This window comes from Cucurbita moschata, unplaced genomic scaffold, assembly GCF_002738365.1.
Source record: "Cucurbita moschata cultivar Rifu unplaced genomic scaffold, Cmos_1.0 Cmo_Scf00013, whole genome shotgun sequence".
NCBI lineage: Eukaryota > Viridiplantae > Streptophyta > Magnoliopsida > Cucurbitales > Cucurbitaceae > Cucurbita > Cucurbita moschata.
The window spans coordinates 4592710-4613861 of record NW_019268529.1 but is presented as its reverse complement, the minus strand read 5'-3'; the positions used below and the strand labels follow the sequence as shown (position 1 = coordinate 4613861).

At 36.5% G+C, this 21152-nt stretch overlaps 4 protein-coding genes across 8 annotated transcripts; 1 reads left to right on the top strand and 3 right to left on the bottom strand.

Annotated features, from left to right (window-relative positions):
• Positions 1-721: 721 nt before the first annotated feature.
• On the bottom strand, positions 722-2500 carry LOC111451699 (peroxidase 3-like). Of its 3 annotated transcripts, none has more exons than XM_023092212.1 (5): positions 2381-2500; positions 2000-2297; positions 1745-1936; positions 1443-1605; positions 722-1363 (listed from the first exon to the last, which is right to left on the bottom strand). In XM_023092212.1, the coding sequence occupies exons 2-5, from the start codon at positions 2216-2218 to the stop codon at positions 951-953; spliced, it is 987 nt and encodes a 328-aa protein (XP_022947980.1). In that variant the 5' UTR covers positions 2219-2297; positions 2381-2500; the 3' UTR covers positions 722-950. The 3 variants fall into 3 exon arrangements, with proteins under 3 accessions (XP_022947980.1, XP_022947982.1, XP_022947981.1); XM_023092214.1 differs by having other exon boundaries at positions 2000-2252; XM_023092213.1 differs by lacking the exon at positions 2381-2500 and having other exon boundaries at positions 2000-2304.
• Positions 2501-5160: 2660 nt separating this feature from the next.
• LOC111451698 (APO protein 4, mitochondrial-like) lies at positions 5161-7395 on the bottom strand. The gene is made up of 2 exons (XM_023092211.1): positions 6789-7395; positions 5161-6400 (listed from the first exon to the last, which is right to left on the bottom strand). The coding sequence occupies exons 1-2, from the start codon at positions 7037-7039 to the stop codon at positions 5641-5643; spliced, it is 1011 nt and encodes a 336-aa protein (XP_022947979.1). The 5' UTR covers positions 7040-7395; the 3' UTR covers positions 5161-5640.
• Positions 7396-8767: 1372 nt separating this feature from the next.
• On the top strand, positions 8768-11174 carry LOC111451696 (isocitrate lyase-like). Its single transcript, XM_023092209.1, has 3 exons — positions 8768-9160; positions 9238-10840; positions 10913-11174. Exons 1-3 carry the CDS (start codon positions 9131-9133, stop codon positions 11008-11010), a joined length of 1731 nt encoding a protein of 576 aa, XP_022947977.1. The 5' UTR covers positions 8768-9130; the 3' UTR covers positions 11011-11174.
• A 94-nt stretch (positions 11175-11268) lies between these two features.
• LOC111451701 (syntaxin-132-like) lies at positions 11269-15912 on the bottom strand. Of its 3 annotated transcripts, none has more exons than XM_023092216.1 (13): positions 15470-15912; positions 14405-14518; positions 14232-14288; positions 13916-13976; positions 13434-13522; positions 13274-13347; positions 13147-13189; positions 12606-12666; positions 12466-12494; positions 12300-12377; positions 12123-12203; positions 11984-12049; positions 11269-11593 (listed from the first exon to the last, which is right to left on the bottom strand). In XM_023092216.1, exons 1-13 carry the CDS (start codon positions 15494-15496, stop codon positions 11441-11443), a joined length of 933 nt encoding a protein of 310 aa, XP_022947984.1. In that variant the 5' UTR covers positions 15497-15912; the 3' UTR covers positions 11269-11440. The 3 variants fall into 3 exon arrangements, with proteins under 3 accessions (XP_022947984.1, XP_022947985.1, XP_022947983.1); XM_023092217.1 differs by lacking the exon at positions 11269-11593 and adding an exon at positions 11608-11791 and having other exon boundaries at positions 11948-12049; positions 15814-15912; XM_023092215.1 differs by lacking the exon at positions 11269-11593 and adding an exon at positions 11609-11791 and having other exon boundaries at positions 11948-12049; positions 12466-12491.
• Positions 15913-21152: the final 5240 nt, after the last annotated feature.

Here is a 21152-nt window from a genome sequence, read left to right as displayed (position 1 = left end):
ACTGTTAAGATTAAAAGACGGGATCACGCCCACCGTTAGTAGATATTGTACGCGTTGATCCGTTACATTTCATCGTCAATCTCATGGTTTTAACATGCATCTACTAGGAAGAAGTTTCTACACTCTTATAAGGAATGTTTCGTTCTTCTCTCCAACTGATGTAGAACCTCACGATCCACCCTTTGGAGCCAACATCCTCATTGGTACAGTGGCTGGTATTTAGCTCTAATACCATTTGTAACAGCTCAAACCCACAGCTAGTGGATATTGTCTGCTTTGGTCCGTTACGTATCTTCATCACCCTTATGGTTCTGAAACGCGCCTAACTATACTAGGGAGAGGTTTCACATCCTTGCATCATTCCCCTCTTCGACCGATGTAAGACCTCACAATCCACCCTTGGGGTCCAGCATCTTCGTTGGCACACTGCTCGGTGTTCACCAATTTCATCGTGCTGACCAAAGACAGATACAACTCAATAATTTACCAACAAGTCTTTGGTAATTCATTTATATAAGAGAAGTCAAATTCAGAATTAATAAGGTTTTATACGAGGATCGGTGGGATGTGTTGTAGCTTTAAGAGATAGGGTCGGAGTCTAAACTACCATCTATTTATTTTATTTTATTTCCAATTAAAAGTAGGAATTTTTAAAAGAAATTGCAACAGCGAGAAATGCTGCGTCTCCCATTGGAGGAAAGGGTAAGGCGAAGAAGAACAATAATGAAGTTTGTTTTCATGCACAGATAATTTATTCAAATCAGAATCTTATGAACACCACAAGAAAAATAAGGAACATTACAGCGGAATTCCCATTATTCAATTCATAAATCTCCCAAAGCCCTTAAAAGTTCTAAATCAAAATCATTCAAAGGTCACATCACACACGAATTTATGCCAAGAAATCAGGGGAGCTACGATTTAGAGCCGATCTTCAACCCATGAACCGATTAACTATTCACCACGCCGCATCGCTTTCTGATTTCGCCTTCAGTACCAGTCTTCACGTTAATCCGACCCATTTTCTCCATGGCTGCAGCAAATTCAGCGAAGAACTCTTCAATGGGTCCTTCGACAAGTTTCTGAACTAGACCCAATGAAGTTGCGTCTTTAGTGAGAGCAGAGTCGGATTGGAAAAGGCCCCTTCGTTTGAGAAGAAGAGAGTAGTAGCTAAGGTCAAATGTTTTACGACTCCCTGGGTCCATTTCCACTTTGCTGTTGTCGGTGGGAGTTTTGCATTTGTTGGCCTTGAGATTAGCGGCGTATCTTGGGTCCAGGGAGGGGTCTTGGTCACCGACGCCGGTGAAGTTGTAGAGTCGGTTGCGGAATGATGAGCAATGGGCTATGCCGATTGTGTGTGCGCCTGTAGTGATAAGTGCACGCAAGGTGTTTGAGAAAAGTACTGAGAGAAGAAATGAGTAGTTTTTCAGGTTTTAACTCACCAGATAGTAATACTAAGTCCTTAACATCAAGGCCTTGGTTTCCGAAAAGGGTTTGGAGTCTTGAGAAATTTGAAGATGGTGGAGGAATGTTGGCTGTGGCTTCTGATGACCTTGAGATCACTCCATCCCTTCGCCCTGTTGGAACTTCCCAGTAAGGACCTCCCTGCACATTCAGATGAACATGTCTATCACACAAGGAAAACGAGTCGCTTCTTTTTCATCTTTCGACAAGAAAACAGAGTAAAAACGGGCTTGAACACTGAAAAAGTAAGAGTATTCGATCGGTTTGTGTGGATCCTTACCGTGGCTACAATGGTATCTCTAGTAACCAAGGAAAGAACATCTGCACAAGACACAACTCCAGGGCATTCAGCTTCAAGTAAGCTTTTAACTCTATCGATGAAGTCAAAGCCTCTGAGTGTTTGATTTGGAGGAGCATCCTTCTCAGCTTGGTTATTTGAAGTGGTGTTAATAAGAACCGATGCATCACAACCCTGTTAAGCAACTCATCAAAACGAGAGAATTCTGATCAAGATGGAAATGATAAGAAACCTTACCCTGACGAAGCAATCATGGAAGTGCATTCTAATGAATGTTGCCGCCAGTGAAGGAGCATTATGGATATGCTGATGAACAAAGTCCAGCACAATCTTCTCAGCGTTTGGGCAGCTATTGGCATAGAAACCAAGCTGCAACTGAGCTTGAGTGGAGCCTATGAGGCCTATCAGACAAACTATAGTAGCCAACACCAAAGAGGTAAGCTGCCCCATTTTCATTCTCAGAATTTACTTCTGTTAGTATGTCTTCAACCTGTTTACTTGGCATTCCATAACAGAGGGAAGAGGCTTATATACTCTAACAAAACAAACAAGACAAGGAGCAAAATGTTGGAATACAATTAAAATATATTCTAGGTGGAGTTTTAGAGTAATCTAGACCTGATTAGTTAGGCACATTCCTTGTAGGACAACAGGAACAGGCTCCTTTTATTATGCCACTGTTCAATGGTAGAATGTGCTCACAGCAAAGAATCAAAATTCCTTCTCTTTTTCTTAACGCAATGGCATTGTTTAGTCTGAATATAATTGTTTACAGAATAGCAGTAGTTAGCGAAGATTATCATTAAATCAAGGATCAGTGGCCCACTTAGAGAGATGATTTCAACACATACAATTAAATCCAGCTAAATGTAGGGCCTGTCTAGAAAATTCTTAGATAACATTCACCATGTATCCATCCATTATTCTTCACAAAAATTTATCGTTACTCATGTTTGAAATACTAATGAGAAGAAAAAGAAAAGAACCTCTCCTTTTTTGAGGGATTGATGTGAAAACAACCACGAAAACCAACTGGCTCCATGTGTTACTTACCCCGTAAACTTTGCATTCAGCTCTCACAAGGAATGAAACATTCTGTATAAGGGTGTTGAAACCTCTATTTAGTAGACGTGTTTCTAAATCGTGAGGCTGATGCGATATTAGCAGGCTAAGGCGGATAATATCTATTAGCGGTGGGCTTGAGCTGTTACAAATGGTATCAAAGCCAGTCACCAAGCGGTGTGCCAACGAAGATGCTGGACCTCCGAGGAGGTGAATTGTGAGATCTCACATCAGTTGGAGAGGGGAACGAAGCATTCCTTATAAGGGTGTGGAAACCTCTCCCTAGTAGACACGTTTTACAATCGTAAGGCTGACGGCGATACATAACGAGCCAAAACAGACAATATCTGCTAGCAGTGTGGACTCTTACATCGACTATATCAAACCTCTATGATGTTTTCTTTATAATTGATGGTGGGTTTGTTGAATGCAGGCGTCACTAAAGTTTGCAACCCCAACCATAAACAATGCGTAAAAGTAAGAAACGACTTGGAAGGCTCACCTGCTCTGGGATCAAGGCACGTTATGAAACAATTTTCAAGCAATAATTGCGTTATGCATGGCAGCTAGACACGAGGTCCGCCTTACAAATGACAGAAAAAGAGAGAAATCGTTTTATTATTACTAGACTTGGTTCTAATGGTTAAAGAGTGTGGAAGGCACATGCGTGGCCAATCCAAAACCAGAGGAAAAGCAGATGATGAACCAGTAAACAGCACCCTCAAAGATTCCTACCTCTGAATTCCGAAGCATCCGAGCAAAATTAAGGGCCAAAGCATGTGCATGTGCTTTAAGAGAAGGTACGTGAGATCCCACGTCGGTTGGAGAGAGAAACGAAACATTCTTTGTAAAAGTGTGAAAATCTCTCCCTAGTAGAAGCGTTTTAAAAGGCTGACGACGATTCGTAACGAGCCAAAGTGAACAATATCTGCTAGCAGTGGATTTGGGCTGTTACAAACGGTATTAGAGCTAGATACCATACGGTGTACCAGCGAGGACGCTAGGACCTCAAAGAGGGAGGGTTGTAAGATCCCGTATCGGTTGGAAAGAAAAACGAAACATTTTTTATAACGGTATGGAAACATCTTCCTACCATACGCGTTTCAAAACCGTGAGGCTTACAATGGTAAGTAACAGGCTAAATCGGATAATATTTGCTAGCAGTGAGCTTGAGAAGAAGAAAAAATAACTTTATGCAGGAACTCGAGAAATACTTTCCAATGGAATAAAGAAAGAAAAAGCATGGAGACACGTTGATTAGAATAGATTAGGTCTAGAAAGATAATGATATTGTAGTTCCAAGCCTTGAAGCCTAGATGATATTCAATGGAATTTCTTGCATATTGAGACGTAGGATTTGGTATAATTGAATTCTTTTCCTTAAAATGGTGATGTTTCTTCATAAACTAATTGGGCACACTTAAATATGTCATTAGATTACTTCTAAAACTAAGTTAATGGAATATGACATGTTAATTATTTTTTTAAAAATATATTCTTAATATTCTTCGGTACATGAGACACAGTCGCTATATTGGGATGATTATCTTATATGTAAGGTCACGATAAAAACATGCATAAAGAATGGTTTACATTCTACTTTATACATTAGTTTTCTAGTTTGAAGGTAATTTAATGTGATATTAGAGTATGTTTTCAAAAGAAAAAGAAAAACGATAATAGAGTAGAAATCATAAATTTAAACCTTTCAAAGTCATGTTGTAAGATTCCGCATCGGTTAGAGAGGAGAAGAAAACATTCCTTGAAGGTAACAGACGCGTTTTAAAATTATGAGACTAACGACAATGCGTAATAGGTCAAAGCGAATAATATATATTAGTAGGTTTAGGAATTACAAATGGTATCGGAGCCAGACACTGAGTTGGGCTCCCAATGGGGTGTGGAAACCTCATGTTTATTAACGACAGGTTGGGTCCAAAGTGTTTTTTAAAACCGTGAGGGTAACGGGTCAAAGTAGATGATATATGTTAACAGTAAGCTTGAGTTGTTAATATCCGTTAACAACGAACTTGGTTTTAGACGGATAATTGCTCACATGGGTCTCTCCATATCAAAAATGAAAAGATAGTAAATATATTATTCATTCATGGGAATGAAAAGAAAAAGAGGAACGAATTTAGAAAGGACAAAAGAAAAGTAAAAGTGATGTTATGCCGGCAGAACATGCTCCCAAACATTGATTTCGGCCACTCTTTAGCTTTACTTGCACAAAGACGAAACCCCCACGGTTAAGAAACAAGAACACTTTTTGGTCTTCTTTCGACCCTCCAAAAGGTTTCATCTTAAGTTCTAATCACATCATAACAACTATTACATGATTAAACAATCATCATCTGATATATACTCAAAATACTTCACATTTTTTGCCTTATAAGATTCAACGGTGCAAAACTATCAGTCGAGTTCACATGACTAAACTGTCGGTATAGATTAAATTCCTAAGAACTGAATCCAAATTCCAAACTAAATCGAGATAATACTCACTTGTGGAAGGGTTAATCGGAATCTCCATCCGAACTATAAATTTTTTAGTAGTGATTAGTACAAAGATTTCTACTAAGAAATCTTACAGACAGTTCATCTATAAAGTGCCTCCCATTACTTGTGTTTCTAATGAAAAGAATGAAGGTGATTCTACAAACATTCTTTGTGAAGTTCCAACTATAATCTCAGGTTCAAAATTATTGAACTTTGTGAGCTACAAAGCTTCTCAGTAACCATCTTAAGTTTCCATGCTTGATAATATATCATGTTTCTCTATCTATATGCTTTAAAAATCGAAAATATAAAGGAAATTAGCCGTGATCACCTGAAGGTCCTGAATTGGGCAAGCTCCACTTGAGTTGACTATGATGTGATAAGCCTTGAACTTTCATCATACAATGATACTTAGAGGGTGCAATGGCACCAGCCTGTAAGCAAAGAGCCAGCACTGCTGGTGCGTGTCCATAGTAATCCCTCCCTTCATCGACGAGCACGGGAGGATCTTGTGCTCGCCGATGCCATACGCTCTTTGGAGGAACTAAATCATCTACGTCTGCCTTCTCCCAGAAGTGGGATCCTCGCCAACTCTCATATTTAAATACTCCACAAAGTCTAGCCTTGTGTCCTGATGGCCCAACATGAACTTCTGAGCAGTGTTTACAAACCTTAGTAGGATATACCATTAACAGTTTATGCACGCCGGTTCTAACTGTTTCCCATGCCCTGATAGTTGTACTTGCTAAAACCATCAGTTCATGACTCGACAAATGTTCGTCCCTGCCATTGCCATCTGAATTCCAAGTGCCTGAAGACAGATGCTCATCATTTGGATTGGCTCCAGCTTGCCAGCATAGCTCAACGACTGCTGGAACACGTTCAAAGTCGAACCTCTCATCGTGTTTAATAACATCTTGGAACATGTGATGGAGGTGAAACGATTCTACAGGGACAAGGATATCATTCAAATCACCTCTGAACCATTCATGAACTCGATTCTTCGCACCATGTTTGTAACCGCCGCAACTTCGTATTAGATGACCTTTGTCACCAACATATACTTCTGGACAAAATCTACAGAAATTATACAATGACCCAAAAAATCTTAGAAGCAAAATTCACAACATGTATTCATGTTAATAGCTGAGATTGGCAAATGCAAACTTCATAAAGAACAGATGCATACAATGAATCTAGGAGTTTTAATAGCAGCGTTCACAAACATGCATATCAAGATAAGCATCTCATAATGTAAATTGCTGAATTCATTGACCTCACTTCAAGTGCAGGAAACAGCTTACTGAAAATCAAGGTCACAACATTTCTGACAAAATGTTACTCCCCTAATACACAGATGAGTTCAAACAATATACAATTTAGATTAAAAACGATGAACAAAGAAAGGAAAAGAAAACGAATCATAACACAAAGATGAGAAATTATTGGTTCCCAAGAAACTTACTTGCAAGAGAGAACCGGAAAAGTTTTGAGAAGAGTGGAAACTCCATGAATAAGCATTGCCCTAGCTTCAAGGACTTCCTGTGCCACTGGAATCATACCCTTAATAGGATAGTTATTGGCCCGATTTTGAAGTCTCTTCAAAATCATTGGACGGAGCTTCTTAAGGTCGACTTTAGAGCTATAGCATCGCTGAAGCATGAATTCCTGCACAACATTCTCACCCAACTTCCTTCTAAGAGCCATAAAAGCCATAGTTCTCCCGGTGCAAGCCTTAACATTTCCCGAATCTTAGGAGCATGATAAGCCACAAATTCGAAGGCATAAATTAAGATCTTAATCCGATCGCATAGCAAGAAGGGTGTAGAGTAAGCCTTCGAATTCAACGGAGTGAGTGCTATTACAAGAGAAACCAATTAACAGAGAAGCCCGATGAACAGAAATTTGAACGGATGAGAAGAACGACAGACGATTCGAAATAATTAAGTCGCAGAATCATCAATCATGAGATCAAAATGAAGATTTGCAGTTCCAGACATCGAAAGGGAAAAGGAGGAGGCGCGACAGGGACGAGGGCAACCACCAAAATGAACCAGAGTTAGGAGGAAAACTTGGACCGGTTCGGTCGGCATTTATTTTCCCGTTTCTGAAAGGCTAGAGAATGACCGAGAATTAAACCGAACCAAACTTATTGATATTGTAAAAATACAAAAATTATATAATTGTTTTTGCTTTTTATTTTTTATTTTTTTAAATAAAAAAACAATTTATTGGAAATGAGTTAAATTTGTTAGAAAAGGAAAGAAATAATATTTTAACTTAATTTTTATTTATTCTTTATATTTCAAGATTTTACATATTTATCTCATAAATTTTACTAATCTTTGTTTTTTTTCTATTAATTAATTTAAATCTTTTAAATTAATTAATTTTCGCTACTATTAAAATAAGTAGAAAATTTTACATCATAATATCACTAATTAATATAATAAAATTTACATTAGTAGTAAAAACTCAATAATTAAATTAAAAATTCCTCGAAGTGCTAAAAAGTGTAACCCAATCTGAGATGGCCCACTCTGTGGGCCCATTTGAAGATGGCCCAATACGATTCTCACAACTCCGGAGGCCTCAGCCCATAATACCCTCCCTCTTCCACATCCTCGTCACCATCTCAATTTTTTAATTTTAAATTTTTAATTTTTAATCAATTATCCATTCCTAATCCAAAAATTTTTTTAACCTTATCCATTTAATTCTTAATTTTTTAATGCAAAAAGAAAATCACAATCTTACAAGTTTTAGGCTAACGTAAGCCTTTATTATAGGAAATTTAATTGGTTGCCTCTTTGCACGCTTGTTACGACACATCACACATCCACGTGTTGATAAAGAGGTCCACCACGTGGATCACTAGATTTCATCTTGGAAATTCCACTGACCATTCTGAATTCCACGCCCACAAAAACTTGCATGTAGTTTTATTTTTTTCATAAACTAGATCGCCTATCAGATCTCATATTAGTTGGGGAGTGGATCGAATATTTTTTTATAAACATGTGAAAACCTCTCCCTATCATGCACGTTTTAAAGCCGTGAGACTAACGGCAAAACGTAACGAGAGAAAGCAGACAATATCTACTAGTGGTGAGTTTGAGTTATTATAAATGATATCAGAGCCTCAGGCATTAGTTGGAGTAGTGCTAGGCTCTCTCATTGGTCAGAGTAGTGTTAGACCATCTTCAAAGTAGACACGTTTTAAAATTGTAGGGGACAATATCTACTAACGGTGGGTTTGGACCGTTATAAAAGGTAATAAAGCTAGACATCGTGCAGTGTGCCAAAGAGTACGTTAGGCACTAAGGAGGTGGATTGTCAAATCTCATGATTAGAGTGGGAACAAAACATGTCTCGTAAAAGTATGGAAACCTCTTCCCAATAGACACAATGATTTATAATCAATCAAATCGAATAATATTTATTAGTATCGGGTGGGTTATCCCTACGTGCCCTGTAAATGCACCGCACAATGTACAAGTTTTGATCGACGTCTGAAGAAGATAACAACGAAAATCAAGCCAAAATCAAAATGTGTGTTCACTTCGAAGCAACCATAGAACATGGCACAACAGATAAAACATATTGAGCTGAGCCTAAACTTTCTTGGTTTCCGTGGCTTCCTTTTTCTTATCTATAACGATAATTATTTCACTTTTACCGATCTCAAAACGGATCTAATCAGACTCCTTATAAGTACAATCTTTCCATCCAACCTTTTGCATTCAGCTAAGCTTCTTCTCGTTATTGTCGAAAAACCCAGAAAAGCAGATTAACTCAATTCTACCCATGGCTGCATCCTTCTCTGTTCCATCAATGGTTCGTTGCAATTTCGATTCAAACTCCCAATGCAGGTTCTAACTAAGACTAACAATCGACATTTTTTTTATGAACAGATAATGGAAGAAGAAGGGAGATTCGAAGCGGAAGTTGCAGAGGTACAGGCATGGTGGAATTCAGAGAGGTTCAAGCTAACACGACGCCCGTACTCTGCCAAAGACGTGGTGTCACTACGCGGCAGCTTAAGACAAAGCTACGCCTCGAACGAGTTGGCCAAGAAGCTATGGCGGACGCTCAAAACCCACCAAGCCAATGGCACGGCGTCGAGAACATTTGGCGCTCTAGACCCTGTTCAAGTGACGATGATGGCTAAGCATTTAGACACCATCTATGTCTCCGGCTGGCAATGCTCCTCCACCCATACCTCCACCAACGAACCAGGCCCGGACCTTGCTGATTACCCATATGACACCGTTCCGAACAAGGTCGAGCATCTGTTCTTCGCTCAACAGTATCACGACCGGAAACAGAGGGAGGCGAGGATGAGTATGAGCCGAGAGGAGCGAGCGAAAACCCCTTATGTTGACTATCTCAAACCCATCATCGCCGACGGGGACACCGGCTTCGGTGGCACCACCGCCACGGTGAAGCTCTGCAAGCTATTTGTGGAGCGCGGTGCCGCCGGTGTTCACATTGAGGATCAATCTTCGGTGACGAAAAAATGCGGGCATATGGCGGGAAAAGTGCTGGTGGCGGTTAGCGAGCATATCAATCGGCTCGTCGCAGCTCGATTACAGTTCGACGTGATGGGGGTCGAGACGGTTCTCGTGGCTCGAACCGATGCCGTCGGTGCCACTTTGATTCAAACGAACGTCGACAGTAGAGATCATCAGTTCATTTTGGGTGCAACGAATCCTAATTTGAGAGGCAAGAGCTTAGCTGGGGCATTGTCTGAAGCCATGGCGGCTGGAAAAACAGGGGCGGAACTTCAAGCGCTTGAAGATCAATGGATTTCCATGGCGCAATTGAAAACATTCTCAGAATGCGTGACCGACGCGATCATGAATATGAACGCAACAGAGAATGAAAAGAGAAGGAAGCTGGACGAGTGGATGAGCCAATCGAGTTACGAGAAATGCCTATCGAACGAACAGGGGAGGAAAATCGTTGAGAATTTGGGGCTGAAGAATCTGTTCTGGGACTGGGATTTACCAAGAACCAGAGAAGGGTTTTACAGGTTCAAAGGGTCGGTAATGGCGGCGATTGTTCGTGGTTGGGCGTTCGCACCACATGCGGACCTAATCTGGATGGAAACATCAAGCCCCGACATGGTGGAGTGCACCAGTTTCGCAAAAGGGGTGAAATCGGCGCACCCAGAGTTGATGTTGGCTTATAACCTCTCGCCATCTTTCAACTGGGATGCGTCGGGAATGAGCGACAAGGAGATGGAAGAGTTCATTCCAAGGATTGCGAGGCTTGGGTTCTGCTGGCAGTTCATCACGCTCGCAGGTTTCCATGCGGATGCGTTGGTGATCGATACGTTTGCTAGAGAGTATGCGAGGCGGGGAATGCTCGCTTATGTAGAGAGGATTCAAAGGGAAGAGAGAGCCAATGGAGTTGATACACTGGCTCATCAGAAATGGTCTGGAGCTAACTACTACGATCGGTATCTGAAGACAGTTCAGGGCGGCATTTCTTCTACCGCCGCCATGGGACGAGGTAAGGGACTAAATTCTAACTTTCTCCCGACTCATTAAGGAACTAATTGATGTATGTTTTTTGAGTTTACAGGGGCGACGGAGGAGCAGTTCAAGGAGTCATGGACCAGGGAAGGAGCGGTGAACCTGGGAGAAGGAGGGAACGTGGTGGTAGCCAAGTCCAGAATGTAAACCAAAACAATACTCTGCTTAGTTTTAATTTGAAGTACCTGCATTTTGCACTCTCGTTTTGTTGTATTCTCTGTCCATGCTTCTTTATTTCATATATGTATGAACTGCTCCTTTTCTTCCTCGAACTTCCCTCTCTGCAACATAGCCATCTCCATATTTTAGACCAGATAATCCAAATTTCAAAACTTATCTTAATATCTACTCTCGTTACGTAGTATATTAGAGAGAGGTTTCCACACCCTTACAAGGAATGTAAACCACATAGTTTTAAGATGCGTCTACTAGGGAGTGGTTTCCACACTCTTATAAGGAATGTTTGTTTTCCTACCATCGATGTACGATGTCAAAAAGTTAATATAGAAACAAATGACGTTCTTCTAGGATTGAAACCGAGTTCACTTTCAGGTGTCATCTTCATCGGTTACTCTTTTCATGGCTCATCAGCTGAGAGGAGGTTTAAGATTATTACTACCAGCACTGTTATGATGATGAACATCACGCCTTTTCTTGATTCCTTCTCTAAGTTCTTTACCGCCTGGATTGCTTTGATCCTCGACTGAGAGCGGTCTTGTGCGTTCCTCCCCTATGTCAACAAGGAGTTGAGGTTTCAAAACAATTAGAATTTTGTAAACTTGTGCACGGAAAACTAATGTAAACGAAGGCATGTTGAGCAAATAAAGGTAGTTCTGATCAAATTGAGGTAGCAAACAATCAAGATTGGGTTGGGGGTGGCTAGCAAGCAAACTGTAACAGCAAGCCTTTCTAAATGGAAGAATAAGAGCAATGCTCATCCATTTTCGACGTATTTTCTGCAATTCTCTGCATTTTAAAGCGAGGTGTGCTCGATGGACATTGTCAAATACATTCTTAACCTAGATGAGATCCCATCGATCCCATGAACTCGATATCGAGACAAGGAGAAGAATTATCCATATCAGGAGTTGGAAGCATGGAAGGGAAGAACAGAACCAACCTGATTTTCTATGTTATCCAAAGGTTTAGCTTGACCCTCCACTACAGCTGCTGTTTTCAGGTAAATCTGACCAAGAAAGGAGAAACTCATCAGACTACTGATAAGAATCCTGCATTAACCTTCCGGAGAAAATACATACCTGATGCAATTCCAAGAGCCTTTTCTCAAGCTCCTTCACTGCATCGAGTCGCTCTTGAATTTCTTCCATGGTACTTACGACCTGCATCGGTGAACAGATCAGAAAATTAGGAAAGAATGCAGGCACTTTTTTGTAAAGTTTGAAGCTAGGTACATATTAATGTTCGATCATGCGTACCTTCCCTTGTCCCATTTGTTCAAATGCATTCGGGAACGTTTGCTCACTGATTCCAGTTTCTATAAGGTGATCAATCAGCTAATATGGTCATTAAAATCCTGGTCAGCAACAACAAAATTTCGGTTTGTTCTTAAAATTTCATGTTTAACTTGAAAGTTCAGCTTACCAACTCATCTGGACTGCTACCCGTGACTGCTCAATTAAGTTACATCATGACAAAGTTCAAAACGGAAAAAATGTTAGCCTAAGCCATTAATGGAGGGGAAGTATTCAGCACACAATCAATCATAACCAGCAATTTTGAACCTGTCATCAATCGTCTTTCCACGACTTCACGGTACTCGTCCTGAACTATTTCACGAAGGACCTGAAGCATGATTCGAGGATTAGGGGAGAAGGAAATCAATATCATATGGATCATTACAAAGAGAAATTCCAAGTGTAAAAGCTCTAAGTCCACCGCAAGCAGATATTGTCCGCTTTGGCCCGTTACGTATCGCCATCAGCCTCACAGTTTTAAAACACGTCTACTAGGGAGAGATTTCCGCACCCTTATAGAAATGTTTCGTTCCCCTCCCCAATCGAAGTGGGATCTCGCAATCCACCCCTTTGGAGGCCAGCGTCCTCGCTGGCACACTGCTCAATGTCTTGCTCTAATATCATTTGTATTAGTATCAGATTTCCACATTCTTACAAGATTGGAGAGGGGAACGAAACATTCCTTATAATGGTGTGAAAACCTCTCCCCAACAGACGCGTTTGAAAACCGTAAGGCTGAGGACGATACATAACGGATCGAAGTGGACAATATCTACTAGCGGTGAGCTTGGGCTGTTACACCAAGTACCTCAAATTCAATCATCAGTTCCTTGAGCTTTTTTGTCAAGACACTGCCATTCAAAGAAACAAACTCTACAATAAGAAACGTTATCATTCCAAAACATTCAAGACTTAAACATTTACTGCCAACGAACTTTGTCATGTTCATTCTTGCTCTGTCTGAGGCAGTTCCCTTCTGACGTCCAGGCATCTGCCTAAGGAGTAAGATCTGGAGTCAGGAAAAATTCATCAATATCTCTATTCAACAAAAAAAAAAAACAGAGTTGGGAAATCTTGGAGCAAATTCAGTATTACATCTATAGTTATAACTTGTAGCTTCCCGTTGACATTGCGTGCAATATTTCCCACATCATTAATATACTTCTCCATCCGTTTCTTAATAGCTGGAATGACAAGAACCCTTAGAGCCAGCAGATCGTGTAATTTGGTACTAAAATTGAAATATATGCTAAAAAAACTAAAATTGTGGAATGTGGATCCAAACTCATAGTTAAGAACTTCAAAAGTATCTATTATCTCGATGATTTTGAAATTTCAACTTGTTAGGAATCATGAACCTCCACGATGATATGATATTGTCCACTTTGAACATAAGCTCTCGTGGCTTTGCTTTTGATTTCTCAAAAAACCTCATACCAAGGGAGATGTATTTTTTACTTATAAATCCGTGATCATTCCCTTAGTTAGCTAACGTGGGACTCCCTCCAAATAATTCTAAACACACCTCACTGACTCTGTGATCTGATACTCAAGTTAAGATTAGAAGAAACAATTACCTATTATCTCCGATGTTTTTGTAACAGATTTAGATTCCTCATTAGCATCCCTTAGCAAATTCTGCAGTCATTTGGCAGCATTCGGTTCATACTAATCCAGAGATTTATGAAACAAGGTGGCTGTATGCAACAGCCCAAGCTCACCACTAGTAGATATTGTCCGCTTTGGCCCATTATGTATCACCGTCAGCCTCACAGCTTTAAAATTGTCTACTAGGGAGAGGTTTCCACACCCTTATAAGGAATGTTTCGTTCCCCCTCTCCAACCGTTGTGAGATCTATTAGCGGTGGGCTTAGGCTGTTACACTATACGTACCTTTAAGTTAACAAGACGTCCAGAAAGCTTATCTACTTGTATCTCAATCTCTTGAATCTGAATTCAAAGTAGGCAAAAGAAGTGAAAACCAGAAGGATGACTGTAAAAGAACAAAACAAAATCCCAGAATTGTACAAAGGGGGAAATAAAATGAAATTACTCAATGAGTACACCTGCTTATTGAATGCCTCCATTTCAAAGTCAGAATTGCTTTCCACAACTTGTGTTCCATTCTCAAGATCAGTTTCTTCTGAAGCTTGACATTTGGCATCACGGAGGAATGGTTCCTTAGATAAAAAGAACACGACAACATGTCAGTAAAGATCTTTGATTAGCTGAATAGTCGAGCAACTTCAACTAAATTTGGAAGAACTAATAACAAGATCTAGATTGAAACTATTTCTTTAAAATTGAAAATGATGGTATAAATTGAGGATGAATGTAACGGCTCAAGCCTACCGCTAGCAGATATTGTCCTTTTTGAGCTTTTCCTTGCGAGCTTCCCCTCAAAATTTTTAAAATGTGTCCGCTAGGGAGAGGTTTCCACATCCTTATAATGAATGTTCCGTTCTCCTCCCCAACTGATCTGGGATCTCACAATCCACCCCCTTCGGGACCCAGCGTTCTTGCTGGCACTTGTTCCCTTCTCCAATCGATGTGGAGCCCCCTAATCCACCCCCTTCGGGGACCAACGTCTTTGTTGGCACACCAACTCGTGTCCATCCCCTTGGAGCTTATCCTCTTCGCTGGCACATCGTCCAGTATCTGGCTCTGATACCATTTGTAACGGCCCAAGCCCACCACTAGCAAATATAGTTCTCTTCAGGCTTTCCCTTTCGTGCTTCCCTTCAAGGTTTTTAAAATGCATCTTTTAGAGACTCCTTCTCAACTGACATGGATCTCACAATGGATCTCACAATGAATAGGATGTCCGCAGCCACAAATTTGAACCAATCAATTTTATGAAATAAAGAAGATGAAACCACGCTAGGGTTGCAAAGTTTTTGTAAAATTTTCAGAAACAAAATCTATGAACACCCAAATCATTTCTCAACAGTAACCTCAAAGAGAGCAGGAACCAAGTAGGCTTAATTACAGCCACAATCACTGCCTAAAACCAATTATTTTGAATCTCTCAAGCCAAAAGCCCTAATGGAACACAGAGCCCAAAGATTCAAAATCCACACGATTCAATCCCTAAAAATTACAGGAAACACGCAAATGAAAGAACAAATTACCGTAATCGAGTTGTTCATGACAATCATAATCCCAGCCTCGCAAAGAAAAAAAGAGGGAAACAGGGAGGGGAGATAATAGTATACAATACAATCAACAATCAATAATAGTCTACAAAACAATCACAAAGTGGAAGCAAATGATGGTTGAAACAATCAAAGATTGAAAAGGGAGGGAAATTGGGGAAGAAATTTATTATGTTTGAACGTTGATTTCAACTATTTTGACCATACCAGGCCGTAGGAAAGAATCAAACCCAGAGATGATAAGCAAGGGACTGCCCCCACACAGATAGAAGACAGAACAGAGCACAGAGGCAAGCGATTACGTTACAATCCACTTATACCTTTGCGAGAACTGGCTTCGTTTTTCCTCTGCAATTTGGCCTTCAAGAACAATGGTTTGTTGTTCAAGCTGCAATTTATACCTTTCAGGTTTGTTATTCGTACCCTTTTGATGCGGGACTTATATATATATATATATAGTGGATGTACCTATTATCATTACAAGAGTAGATAATCGGTATAGTCCATTTTATTTGATTTGCAATAATTAACTAATATTTTTTGAAATAGAATCTGTGTCAAATAATAGAAATCTAATGTCCACGAGGTGCTTTCCGCACAAGCTCCAATGCACAAGAGTTTTTAGTGTTTTGACTCAAAATCTCAAGAAAAATATACACTAAGTTGATTGGAACTAGTTTGGTCCTGCCTAACTGACCTAAACAAGTAAAACCAAGTCATAACTAGGATTTAGGTTGTATTGGGCCAGGGTGACTTTGACCTTGCACGATCAAGTCGTCTCACTTAGTCAAATAGGGCTTGGGCCACGTGCTAGGCCTTGGCTTGAGTCCCTCAAATAGTTCTCATAAAATTAGCGTATTTCGAGTATACTTTTACATCAAATTACACCTCTAATTACCGTTAGAATAAGAAATGTTTAAATAAAAAAATTATAATTATTCAAAAATAAATAAATAATAATAATAATAATATCCCCAAATCAAGAGAGAAAAAAAATGAGAGCAAAAATTACATTTTCTTTTATGCAAGAATAAATAATACCTTATTTCAATTGGAAACTATGTCATAATTATCTCTCAATAATACAAAAATTAATGTGTTTAAAATATTAATTCTATCAAAATCTCTTTAACAAATCTTTTTTTATTACTACTTTCCTTAATTGTACGGACGGTCTCAATTTGTTATAAAACATATTTGGGCCTAAGCAGCCCAAATTCATAAAATGACTTTTGGGCTTTTACATGGATATGGAAACGGGACGGAAAATAGGAAACAATTTTTTAAGTTTTTTTTTTTCAACTCGAATTTTTTAATAATTAATTAGTTGAATATATTTAAATTGATAAAATATTTTTTATTTAATAAATATGAGATAATAAATTACAAGTTTTAACTTTATAAAAGAGATTTTTTTTTTCTCCTAAGACAATTTTGAGATCAAACTTAAAAAAAAAAATTATTATTTTAAGAATAGAGAAAAAAAAAATTAGATAATTAAATTAATTTATCACACTTTTCAAAATATTGTTATTATTATTTTGAATGGGTGCTTCAAAACTCTTTCAAAACCTATAAATGACGACTATATTTTTTTAATATGTGACGTCACATTTCATGCGTTTTTATTTATTTATTTATTTTGATAATTTTATTTTTTTATTCTAAAAATATCCATAAAATTTTAAAAAGTTAAAAGAATATTAATAAAATATTTTAAAGTCTTAAGGTATTTTTGGAACAAAGTTCTAACCATTTCTATAAGTAAAGACGTTTTTGTGATTTTTTTTAATTTAAATATATTATTAGCATATTTTTAAAATACCCTTTAAATAAATAAGCTTAAATATATTTATAAAAATAAAATTAAAAAAAAAGTTAAATATTTTAAAATTCCTCTCAACAACCACAAACAAATATTAGGGTAATTGGAAAGAATAGAATCGAAGGAATTGTTTATACAAAAAGCAAAAGAAAAAAAAAAGGATCTATGAACATTATAATTAAAATTAGGAGCACATGGTTTAGTAAACATTATATTTATATATTTAAAAAAAAAAAAGAATATTAAATAAATATTGGGAGAAAGGGAAGGCCGAATTCATGGGATATAATGGGTTTTAAATTTAAAATAAAATTAACCATGCAGTTTAATGATGATTAGCCTCTTAATTCTTGCCATATGCTCACGGGTTTCTTTTTATTTTTTTATTTTTTTATTTTTTTATTTTTTTATTTTTTTTAAAGTCAATTAACAGACATACCGACCAAAATGCCAAAAAAGAAAGATTCCCATGGCAGCTCAAAATTTCCTTCCCCAATGCGGTGCTCAACCGACATCTATTTTAATTTATTTTTCACTAAAATATTAAATTCTTCCTAAACATTTATATATATTTTTTAAAAAAATTATTATTAAATCTACAAGTTTAACCCCATAAATTACGATATATATTTTTTTTTAGGAATGTTAATAAAAAAATTAATTGAGGTTGATTGGTTTCAATTATTTAGATTCTTTATTTCTTTATTAATTAAATTTTGATTAAAAAAAAAACCTTATTAGTCCTTCCTTAGATTTTCTCCATCAAGTTGATACTATCATATTAACGTCGAGGTTTGTTATTTCTATCGGTTTGTTCCACGAAGAAATACAAAGGTCATTATGTCGACTATAGATGGAGGAGGGAAAAGGGAAAGAAATAAAATAAAATAAAAGTCGCTACAATATAATAATAATTTAGCAACGACATCTATTTATATTAAACAAATTAATAGCTCAATAATAATTTCCAACCATTTAATAGATTTAAAAATATTGATTTTACCCAAATTAATATACTTCTTCAGCCCAATAATAATTGGTATTTATTGGCGTGTATTTTAATTAAAAAGTTAGACGTTCAAATCCTATTTTTTCTGAATTATTCATGCATAATTTGTAGTCAAACAATTAAAAATAAAATGAAAGGGTTTGATGACATATTTTTAATTTTTTTTTTTCATATTTGAGATTAAAAATTAAGTTGACTCGTTATTTATACCAATAATTTTAGTTGATTTTTTTTTTAATTTCAAAATGACTTAATTAAATAGTTCATGCTTTGAAAGAAATTGAGATGATTAAAAGAAATTGGAATATTAATTAAGGCGTGACTATGAATAATGTTATAGAAATAGATAGAACAATTAAGGGACAAGCTTTAATTAATGATTGGCTCCCACAACTCTCTAATCCAAAACCTATGATAATTAATGAACTAATACCCCACTAAGTATCTATTCACACACATTATTTGGTTTAATTCACTTATTTAAACACAATTATATGCCAAACCCTAACCATTATTTTGCACATTTGGAGAATGGTGGACCCTAATGTTTTTTTATCGTAAAAAAATTATTTAATGAGATTATGACAAGGTGACTCGTAGCTATTTATCATTGAATATAAAGGAAAAAAACCCTCACATTTATATGATTTTGTTATAAAAATATAAAAATTATTAAATATTATGTTTATTCTATATTATTTCTAGTTTTCAACATATTTATGAAGAATGTCTACTCCGAACAAATTGCTCGATACGTCTAAATTAGAAAAATTATTTCTCAATTACGTATATTTAGAGACTGATGACGATACGTAGCAGATCAAAAGGAACAGTATCCATTAACAGTGGACTTAGGCTATTACAACATACGTCATTTTTACATAATAAAGTCTTGATTTTCAACTAATCTTATCGAGAGATTAAATAACGTAAATCACATCGTGATTGAAAGTCTAAGTAAGGGATGGATCACCAAACTTGATAACAAAAGGGCTTATCTAATTAAGTTGGTGATTAACTGATATTTAATAATGGTCTTAAAAGTGGCAACCATATTAACCATTTGTGACACTTTGATGTGACATTAGTGAACCAGGAACGATGTTTATAAATCTAAAACCTAGCTACCTTTTAACTTAACCCGTTCTAGATAACATTACTTTTTCCAATCAAATTCATCGTCTCGAGTTAAATCAATCAAAATTCTCTTGATTTATTTTCAAACTCAAAACGGGTTGGTTTAAGGGTTGAAAAAAAAGTAGAGTTTTGAAATATTATTTTCTTTTTCGATTTAATATCAATGAGATTTGCCGACATAACTTATTTATGTTAAAAATTTTACCGACACATTTATGTGTGTATTATTTGAAACATGTTTGATTCAAGTGTTGTAGGTAACTGCCTAACCTTTTAGATTTAAATTAATATTTAAAAATTTGGATTCAACCCATTTTAACATCTCTGCATATTTTGTAATTGAAAAATGTATATATATATATATATATATATATTTTAAATAATGAATTAACAACCATGAATCTTTGCCCCCAATTGTCACATCTTGATTTGAAATTATATAAATAATTATCATTTTTTTTAATAGTTGTCCTAGCGTCACAATCGCACTCTTGCATTAGCGAAACATCAGTTGTGCGACATTTATTCTAACTTAGCGAACAAGTCGATTGTAAAAAATTTAGACTTTATAGACAATGTCAACGTATGCTCGAGCCTTAAGTCACGTTTAAGAGAAATATTTTAAAAAACGTAAGAAAGAAAATACGTTGAAGATAAGGTTCGAACTTACATATTTAAATGTTTTCAAGGTAATCTATCTCAAGATAGTTACTTATTCCTTTTAATTGTTTTAATTAAATTCAAGAAATATGCATGCACAAGCACGCCACATTTAATTACTTGGCAATCAATTATTATTTATTTGGTTAATAAAATAAATAAATACAATCTATAAATAAAATGAGCCAAAATAATTATTTAAAATGATTATAATTAGAAGATAATAGACAAATAAAAAATAAAAAAAATAATAATAATATTTAGGCCTGCAGGAGATTGAGTATAAATCAAAATTAGAAAATAAATAAATCAATCTATTAAAGAATTATTATTTCGATTTGGTATTTGACGCTCCATAAAACCAGCGACAATTTATTAATTAAAAAATAAATAAATTGAGTAATTTTAAAGAAAAAAACGAGCAATTATTACCTTGGATTGCATAAATATTCTCTCTCATTTAAATATTATTTTGTTTTATTTCAATCTTAAAAGTAGTCTATATTAAAATTTTATTTATTTATTTATTATTACGGAATTAATTTCATAATATTTTAAAAATAAATAAATAAATAAAAAGGGATTTGGTAGGTAATTCCAGACGGCGTTTTATTTGAATCGTGCATAACACTGAGTTTCAACGCTCTGATTGGTCGTGGAAATGGGACCCACGTTTAGTTGGAAAAATAAAATTAATTAAAATTTGGTACCTTACTTTCACGCTAATTCGAATTTTGGACCAACCATCATCATAGGGCCATAATTGAGCCTAAATTTTATAATTACCCCATTTGCCTAAATAATTATATTAATTATCTTTTCCCCGAACAAAATTAATATTTTTATCCTTTGATAATTTAACTAAATTAGTAATTCGAGAAGAAATTAAAATTTACATATTGAATATAAGCCGACTAAGAAAGCCGTGCTCGTAAAACCCAGATGGGTAGTTGTCGATTACAATGAAAATACTATAATTTTCACTATCATATACAAACGGGTTTTTTTTTTTTTTTTTTTTTTTTGAA

Bases quoted from the DNA above. Each gene is read 5' to 3' on its own strand.
- LOC111451698 (XM_023092211.1), bottom strand. From the start codon at position 7,039: ATGGCTTTTATGGCTCTTAGAAGGAAGTTGGGTGAGAATGTTGTGCAG. The intron at 6,401-6,788 runs GTAAGTTTCTTG...TAATTTCTGTAG, and splicing joins TTTCCGGTTCTCTCTTGCAA to ATTTTGTCCAGAAGTATATG.
- LOC111451701 (XM_023092215.1), bottom strand. From the start codon at position 15,496: ATGATTGTCATGAACAACTCGATTACG. The intron at 13,523-13,915 runs GTAATTGTTTCT...TTGTCATTCCAG, and splicing joins AAAAACATCGGAGATAATAG to CTATTAAGAAACGGATGGAG. The intron at 12,492-12,605 runs GTTCAAAATTGC...TTAATTGAGCAG, and splicing joins GGAAAGACGATTGATGACAG to TCACGGGTAGCAGTCCAGAT.
- LOC111451699 (XM_023092212.1), bottom strand. From the start codon at position 2,218: ATGAAAATGGGGCAGCTTACCTCTTTGGTGTTGGCTACTATAGTTTGT. The intron at 1,937-1,999 runs GTAAGGTTTCTT...GTTGCTTAACAG, and splicing joins TCCATGATTGCTTCGTCAGG to GGTTGTGATGCATCGGTTCT. The intron at 1,364-1,442 runs GTGAGTTAAAAC...TTATCACTACAG, and splicing joins GGACTTAGTATTACTATCTG to GCGCACACACAATCGGCATA.
- LOC111451696 (XM_023092209.1), top strand. From the start codon at position 9,131: ATGGCTGCATCCTTCTCTGTTCCATCAATG. The intron at 9,161-9,237 runs GTTCGTTGCAAT...TTTTATGAACAG, and splicing joins CCTTCTCTGTTCCATCAATG to ATAATGGAAGAAGAAGGGAG. The intron at 10,841-10,912 runs GTAAGGGACTAA...TTGAGTTTACAG, and splicing joins TACCGCCGCCATGGGACGAG to GGGCGACGGAGGAGCAGTTC.